This window comes from Nematostella vectensis, chromosome 12 (genome assembly GCF_932526225.1).
Source record: "Nematostella vectensis chromosome 12, jaNemVect1.1, whole genome shotgun sequence".
NCBI classification, from domain to species: Eukaryota; Metazoa; Cnidaria; class Anthozoa; order Actiniaria; family Edwardsiidae; genus Nematostella; species Nematostella vectensis.
Genome location: NC_064045.1, coordinates 3586712 through 3594848, shown reverse-complemented (window position 1 = coordinate 3594848; position 8137 = coordinate 3586712). Strand labels below are relative to the sequence as shown.

At 38.3% G+C, this 8137-nt stretch overlaps 2 protein-coding genes across 2 annotated transcripts; one reads left to right on the top strand and one right to left on the bottom strand.

The window, feature by feature from the left end:
• Positions 1-3313, top strand: LOC5516876 (dCTP pyrophosphatase 1). The gene is made up of 5 exons (XM_001636921.3): positions 1-327; positions 493-571; positions 1064-1095; positions 1589-1623; positions 2733-3313. The coding sequence occupies exons 1-5, from the start codon at positions 212-214 to the stop codon at positions 2933-2935; spliced, it is 465 nt and encodes a 154-aa protein (XP_001636971.3). The 5' UTR covers positions 1-211; the 3' UTR covers positions 2936-3313.
• On the bottom strand, positions 3175-8101 carry LOC5516924 (enoyl-CoA delta isomerase 1, mitochondrial). The gene is made up of 7 exons (XM_001636869.3): positions 7846-8101; positions 7525-7751; positions 6539-6688; positions 5571-5666; positions 5415-5434; positions 4947-5125; positions 3175-4549 (listed from the first exon to the last, which is right to left on the bottom strand). Exons 1-7 carry the CDS (start codon positions 7955-7957, stop codon positions 4389-4391), a joined length of 945 nt encoding a protein of 314 aa, XP_001636919.3. The 5' UTR covers positions 7958-8101; the 3' UTR covers positions 3175-4388.
• Between the last annotated feature and the right edge of the window lie 36 nt (positions 8102-8137).

The window sequence follows — 8137 nt, the reverse complement described above, 5'->3', positions numbered from 1 at the left end:
ACGGTCGCGACGATTACACAATCATTTATCGACATTTCTGCCGCAGGGACAGAGATCCCGATTTCCTGAAGAAGCCGCTGACCAAAATCACATGACGTCATTTTGCCGCCAAAATTTAGAAGTAGCCATTATCAAGCCAAGATCTCTTGCTGATCTGTGTTCGTTTGTTTGCTGCCGTTTTTTAAGTTTTTAACAAACTCTTTTTACTATTATGATGAGCACAAGTGCCCCAGAGACTGAGGGTTGCAGTCCCGCAAAGATGCCGAGAAGCGAAAAAGCCGAGAAACCACCGTTTCGCTTCGCCAACAAACTTTCTCTTGAAGACATGTGAGTGAACTTACGCTTATCAGCTAAGCTATTGGTTTTAAAGCTCCGTATAGACCCGAATCCACAGGTCCAATCTAATTTGGCCTGTTATTCTAGTCTCTTTGTAAAAATAACTGTGTATTTTGTTGGTGGGTCTTACCTTTAGTTTTATAATTCTATTTTTAGTCGACAGAAACAAAACAAGTTCGCTTCTGAGCGTGAGTGGGATCAGTTCCACTCTCCAAGAAATTTACTTTTGGCTATGGTAAGTGCAAATCCAGGGAGGAAGCTTGAACTTGTAGTATGTTGTCCTCAAGGCAGTAGGGGGTTCCAGCGTGCTTCATGGGCTTAGGAGATCATCAATACGTTTTGTATTGGATATTATGCAACCAACAATACAACCAAGTTATAATGCCCTTACCATCGGTTTGCCCAGGGTTCAACACCTGGGACACCCCAAAGACTTGTTTTTGCTGGCTATGTAAACTGCATTAAGGCCCTGTGGCCCAGGTCGTCAAAATCTCAACAAAGAAACACCCCCACCACGAGCCATCGTGGAGTGCAAATACCATCTTCTTCCATACAGTATATTTATTATAGAATTTCAACTCTGTCCCCACCCTCCAGGTGTACAATTAACCAGGTGCTAGAAAAATAACTACTAAAACTTTATACTAAACTATATAACTCTTATCTTTTTCTATGCCTAATCCTTTAATAGCTCATGAATCTAACTAGTACTATTTTTTCCCTAAAGGTTGGTGAAGTTGGGGAAGTAGCAGAGCTTTTGTAAGTTCACTTGCTTGCTTTAATACATCTACTGTAAATTTACCAACTAGATTCGCATGGTCTTTTTTTTACAATGAAACTTGTTTTTTTTTTCATATTATATCAGAACTTTATAACCTTTGTAACATCCTTTACTACTTACAATAGTTGTACCTAATACTGAAACTATAACTGTCCCCAGTTTGCCAGCATTGCTTACATGTTGTATTACAGTAAACAAGTCTCCCGTTCTTAAGAGACCTGGGTGACAGGACTCATCAGGCAAAAGCTGGGTTCCAATCTGTACAGTGCTCCAACTGTACAACAGAAAGCCCTTTTTAAGTTTTGTGTAAATGCACTCCCTTCAAACCTTTGTAACTTACACTATACTGGCAGAAGCTCTTGCTTTGACACCTGAAGTGTTTTCAGTCCTACTCCTTTCTTGCAAACCTATTTAGGAGTCTGTTTAGGACAGGCCTAATTGAGAAATTGATTGTTTTTATTTTTATTTCAGTCAGTGGAAAGGGGAGGTAAAAGATGGATTAGAAGGTATTTCTGAAAATAATGTATTTTTGATCTCGAGGAAGTGTGGGGTTAATGTGTGGGTTTAGAGCACTTTTGAACAAGAATCTGTTCCAAGTGATTGGGAGAATTGAATGTTTTCGACTCTAAGAAATGTCCCCACCCTGGGGGTTTGGGGACAATTAAATAGCCTCACAAATCTACTTTGCAAAAGTCATGTCAGTTACTGGTTTGAGACTCTTTTTCTTCTCTAGCAAGCAATTCCATGTACCAGTGTGTGGCAAGCTGCATGGCGAAATGTGCAAAAACAAATATGAATGATAACTTACACCAGATAAAGATGATTTATGTTTTCATTTGTCAAAAATAACCTGTTATCTTCATAGTTATTGGCACGAATGAACTTGCAGAGGTGTACTGCCTTTAAAAGAAAAAGGCTTATTTCAGATTACTTTTTGTCTTTAATGTCAGGTAGTTGCCTATAGTTTCCATCCCGAGGGGTAGGGGCATTTGACTGCAGTTTTGTCCCCAGGGGGTGGGGGCTTCTCTGTTTTGTACAGTGGCAAAGTCTAATTCCCCACACTTCCCCGGGACCATGGGGGTGAGTGCATAAAGGGAACTAAGATAGAACACAGATTCTGATAAGTTGAGTTTATTTTTCATTTTGAGAATACCATCATACATTTGAAATCCAGTAGCGAATCTAGGGGGGAGGGTTTAGGGGTTTAACCCCCCCCTCCCCTTTGGGCTGCGGGAAAGCTATATGTAACAAAAAACTATTACCCCCTTTGGCGAAAAGCTAGACCCACCCCTGAAATCTCTAAGTTTGGAGCAAGGAGTGTTGCGTGATCTAGGCCTTGCAGCAGCTGTAGGAAAAACTATATCCTGGTACATAGCAACATATTTTAGATTTAACTTTTCTTCGAGAAGAAGAAACCATGTTTTGGCAGTGAGTTCACTAAGGTAGCTGATTAGTTGAGTTTATTTATCATTTTGAGAATACCATCATACATTTGAAATCCACTAAGGTAGCTACGCTCCTGATAACATTCTCTGAAGAGAATGTTATCAGGAGAGAAATCATTTTTTGTACCACTGGTGTTAAATCTATTGGTTTTTGTCCTTCACAACCATAGATTGGTCAGAAAAAGAGAGAACTCATCTTGGTCAGGAGTTAAGTGATGTACTTATCTATCTTGTACGGCTAGCAGAGAAATGCCATGTGGATCTACCATCTGTTGTTGTGCAGAAAATAGCTCTGAATGAGAAGAAATACCCTGTCGAACTAGTAAAGGGATCAAGCAAGAAGTATACAGAATATGCAAGCAAAACAACATAATAATAGATAGAACATTACAGCTTTATTTTCCCTCTTTTATTTATTATCAATTATGAGAAATCACATTTTTAGCCAGACATTTAAAATCTATTTAAAAAATGTTGTCAGTACAAATGGCATTGCTTATACTGTCTTGTGCTTGTTAGTTAAAAGATAAATAATAAGAGGTATGGGGTGGAAATAAGACGCATGGTTTTATTTTGCAATAAGCATTGCAGTGTCGACATTTTGTAAGCTTATCATTGTGATAACGCTTTTTTATTTTTAGTACTATTCAAAATGTCAAAGGAGTAAAATTCACAGGATTCTACTAAATGACATTGTACAGATAATTACAAGTTGTGTAAAAATAATGTAAAAAATATATATTTGAATTTATTTATCGCAAGGTAGAGTTTTGACAGACACTTGCCCTAGCGTGACTCCATTCAAATGAATATTCTTAAAAAAAGTGGGCTTTTAATAATGTCTAAAATGAGACCTGCCTAATGCGGGTGATTTGACAGCTACTGTATGTCCACGGGCAAACCAGACGAAATGTTCGTGTATCGAATATTTTCTGTAATTTGTGTACCAAATAAACCTGTAATAAAGCCAATTTCTTGAAGTTGTGGTAGATGGTTCTGGATCCATTTTTGGACGTGATTCATAACCATTTAGGCTTTTCCCTCCCTCATGTCGGCTGACCTCCTCTCCAGGAGGAGGTGAACTGAGATGAGGGTGGAAAATCGCCTAAACTGTTTTGAATCATGCCTAAAACGGAACCAGAACAATCTATGACAACAACTTAAAGAAATTGGCTTTATTACATTCGGTGAATAAATTAAAGATAATATTCGATACACGAACATTTCATCTGGTTTGCCCGTGCTATGTCCATATATTCAGAGGCTGGAATTTTTTTGGAAATGAAATAAGCACCCCCTCCCCAATAAGTGCTCATCAAATAAGAGTTCCCTGAAGACCCAAAAATTTAATTAGTGCCCTAAGCGCTTCTTTGAATCATTACGTTATCCGGGTGTGGATTTGGTGACTTTGCTATCCACCACCTTCCTTTTTAATAAAAGTGTTAGAGGACCTCCCACCAAAAAACAGACATGACTTTGGGCAGGGTCTCTTATTACCAGTTGTTTTCCCCATTTTTTTTAAATCTTTAAAAGTACTGCACAAACCCTGAATTGCCCCTTGAACTCAACCTGATGTTTGGTTTTACGTCAGAGCTTGGGATAGCAGGGTTTCTAAGGTTCATTGAAATGAATCTTAAAGTCTTCAATGCTTTTATACCAGTTACATACTGTAAAGAGTGATGCAGCATACATACAGGCTTGCGTGTGCTCCCCCAGTTTTTTCAGAAATGAACAGAAGGGGTGTGGTTGTGCCTCGCCCTTACCCCAAGTTTTCTTAATGACTCTGTATTGTACCCCCTCTCCCAGTATTTTGAGACTTCAATAGCTCACTTCTTTGTCATCTTTTTAATCTGTTGTTCCAGTAATTTCTGGGTATTGTCTTGCAAGATATACTTGGCAAAGTTTTTAGCATCTTCATCTTTTAAGCTGTGCAATCTCTGGATGAGGTCCCGTCGTAAAACCTGTTTGGTTAGAGCTCGGCCTGACTCTGGAAAAAGCAAACAACCCAGAGGAAGGGTTATTGAGTCAAACTTTGGCAGGTTGGCAGTTCCAGTTAAGAGTAGGCCTAAATGAGAGTTATCACCATTTGATTCTGTGAATGAGAGTACTGTATTTCAGTCAGCAGTATTCCCAAAAAAGTGAAATTTAATGTGTAATAACAGATTTTATAATGAATCGTGAAGTCAAAAAAGTGACAGGGCTGATCTTTTACAATAAAAACATGAATACTTTTATCGACTGTCAAGGGTTGTTTGATCACAACTGAGTGAGAGCTAGAAAGAGTGAGAACTCTCACCTCTGCTTTATCCAAGCATTACAATCAGATGAGCTTATAATGTTGATCTTGCATTTTAGAGTTTCATTGTATTCTTTTTTCCATTTACCTGGTACAAGGAGCCATTTGTTTATTTCTATTTGTGCTTCTGCCATAAGTTTCTCCTGTGGAACTACATGGTCAACCAGTCCAATTTTCTGTGCCGCTTCAGCGCTGAGCATTGTACCAAGTGCACATATGCGCTCTCCAGTACTAGTCCCAACAAGATTAACAATGTTTTGAGAAATCCTGGATAATAGAGGGCATGTTGTTAAAAAAACAATGCTAAAAAAATAAATGCTGCCTGTCACCTGGTGATTGGGTCTAAATTCCTTCAGTGAAAAAAACGGGTAGAATTTTGACAAAAATTGTCTCCTGAGATTTAAATTAATCTTTACAAAATAATAAGTTTGCCTATTTTTTATGCAGAGTCAGTGATTTCAGATCAAATCTGTTCCTCAGGAAAACCTGTTGGGGGTTGCAATTACAACTTTTAAAGAAATATAAAAGAAAATAAGAAATAAAAAATATACTGTACCAAAATGGCATTGCAATACCCTGAAAGAAAAAAAAATAAATAGGAGTCAAATAACATTTATTTTATAACATTACATCCCAGCAGAGTCAGATAACCTTAGTAACGAGTTTGTATGGTTTTCAGGCACTTAGGAATCTTAGCCACTGATATTCTTACCACAATAGTCTCATTCATCCCTATGGTGAAGTTGGCGGCCATGAGCCGGTAGTCACACGCTGCAGCTAATAGGCATCCCCCGGCAACAGCATGCCCCTAGAAACAAAACAAACAACTGGCAAGTTAGTGCAGCCAAAGAGGAAATTCTTCATGTTCAGGCCTGTAATGTAGCCAGGGGGAGAGGGGGGTGGGACCCAACTCTACCTAATTGTAAGCTCCTCCTCCAGTGACAGAAATTAGAATAGAGGAGATTGGTACATGCAGTAAATATGAAGAGAACAGCCCATTATGGACTATCATGCCTCAAACTGCGGGAGGTATCAAGGAAGGTCTCAGATTGTTTCATGCTTTTATAAGTTACAATAAATGTCCCACAGTGCTCAATGCTAAATCACTTAGCAGTTGAATATATTCTTTTAAGATTCTCTGATAACCCCAATATGTACAGAAGAAATGCAAAATTTGCGCCTTTATGATAATCTAAGACTTCCCTGGCATCAAGGTCTCTAATTTACAGCAAGGAGACATTTTTTACTGCTGGGATGGTTTACCCAGGAAATAAAAAGCATCTCGACCATCAGCACATTTTGGAGCTGCGCACAGAAAACCTTTGTTAAGTAGGCCTATTAGTTACTCAATTTATATAGGATTTTTTTGGTTCTTTTTTTTGGTCAACCATACTGTGTATTTTATCTTTTGTCTCTCAATAAACATCCCATCTATTCATTTAGTACCTATCTATAGTTAAAGCTATATTGTTTTGCTTCATATTTATCCCATTTTTCAGACCTTTCAAAAAAAGAAATTGAGACAAGAAACAAGAATTGAATTTGAATTTGAACTCACAATTGTGAATCAATCAAACAGTTAATAATCTGAGCAGCATATTGTTTGGTTTTATTGGATTGATCAGGCAGGCATGATCTTACTTCTTCAGCTCAGCTGCCTAATATAAGCAATGAACTCACATTCACAGCAGCAACTGTAGCAAGGCGTGATCCATAAAGCTGCATCCATACATCCTGAAACCTACGCCAAAACACAAAAAGTCGCTTCTCATCAGACTTGTAAAGCTCCTTGACAAGATCCAGGCCAGCTGAGAACACCTTTGGCATGCTCTGTACACAAATACATCATCATCAAACATAATCCCTACAAACTGCATTTTCATAATTATTACTATCATACATAAACAAACATACATAAAATTTATTTCCCACATCTCCTTGTTTTACAGCAAATTAAAAATACATATATTTAGATTTTGATGTGCATTATGTAATAAAAAAACATCATGTTTTACTGCCATCATCTGAGCCATGAAACCAGTTGCATCACCATCATTCCCATGCATTATAATCATAATCAGCACCATGATCATCATTACCATCACAGCATCATCACAACTACTACAATCACCAGAGCAGCAGTGCCGTTATCACCACCACCACCATGTATTACTCTCACTGACACAACTAACAACATCACCAGAAGTAACACTCGGTATATCATCACCACCACCATAAGTTGCATCACCTCAACCAGTATAGTCATAATCATCAACATCTTATATCATTACAATTCCCACCACCAACATCATCATAATCAGCAGTTGCATAATTATCATCACCTGATGATGATAATGATAATGATGGTAGTGGTAACACCAAATCCTTAGAATCTAACTGACGTAATGTTTCATTATCTCATCATCATGATGAGATAAGTGGATTTGTTCGTAAGAGCTTTCTATATGGCATGCGAGGTTATACCCACCCCTCCCCAAAAAAATGAATATACCCCATCCCTCCCCCCCAAAAATTCTCAAGGTTGACAGGTATGCTTTTTCAACCTTGTGTTGATTTATAGCTTGTCTACGCCTACGCAGACCATCTAGTTTTTCTACAGTTTGTCTGTAATCTTTAGTCAAGTAAACTAAACATCCATAGCCTACCGAGGTCACAATAAGTCCTCTGCAATCTGTATTACTCTCGAGATCTTCCAAAGTGTCGTGGATTTCTTCCAGGAACTCCAGTGAGAAGCTATTCACAGGTTTTCTGGACAGCGTCATAATCGCATAGCCATCAGAATGGTGTTCGACGTTGACTAACGAAGACGCTGCCCTGATATTTCTATTTCTGCATGTGATTATACGACGTGTTTGTCTAAGAAAATACGATCCTGAGGAAATAAGGGGCACGAAATAAGTTGTGGTGTCATACATGGAAGAATAAGTTCGTAAGAAACTGATAAACTCTTTTTTTTTTTTACTAACCCGTAGTTCTTATAGATGCCGCCATCTTGGATTTTGGTTCCGGAAGGACTGGGCAATAGTACAGAAAGAACCACAGGTAGTCCAAACAAGCTGGGTGCTGACATATTTGCATCCTCCCTAGCAGGCCTTTTTAAGTCAGATTTGCAATACCTAAGGCAGATTAAATATTATGGAAACCAACCTTTATACCCGCGAAACCGTAACTGTTATTTGTCCAACCAGCTCTTAATTAACTTGCTTGGAATATAGTACAGTGGCAGTGGTTTGGAAAAAAGCTACAGTTGAAGTTGAG

Bases quoted from the DNA above. Each gene is read 5' to 3' on its own strand.
- LOC5516876 (XM_001636921.3), top strand. From the start codon at position 212: ATGATGAGCACAAGTGCCCCAGAGACTGAGGGTTGCAGTCCCGCAAAG. The intron at 328-492 runs GTGAGTGAACTT...TTCTATTTTTAG, and splicing joins AAACTTTCTCTTGAAGACAT to TCGACAGAAACAAAACAAGT. The intron at 572-1,063 runs GTAAGTGCAAAT...TTTTCCCTAAAG, and splicing joins GAAATTTACTTTTGGCTATG to GTTGGTGAAGTTGGGGAAGT.
- LOC5516924 (XM_001636869.3), bottom strand. From the start codon at position 7,957: ATGCAAATATGTCAGCACCCAGCTTGTTTGGACTACCTGTGGTTCTTT. The intron at 7,752-7,845 runs GTTAGTAAAAAA...TTATTTCCTCAG, and splicing joins GGCATCTATAAGAACTACGG to GATCGTATTTTCTTAGACAA. The intron at 4,550-4,946 runs GTAAATGGAAAA...TGCTTTTTCCAG, and splicing joins CAAATGGCTCCTTGTACCAG to AGTCAGGCCGAGCTCTAACC.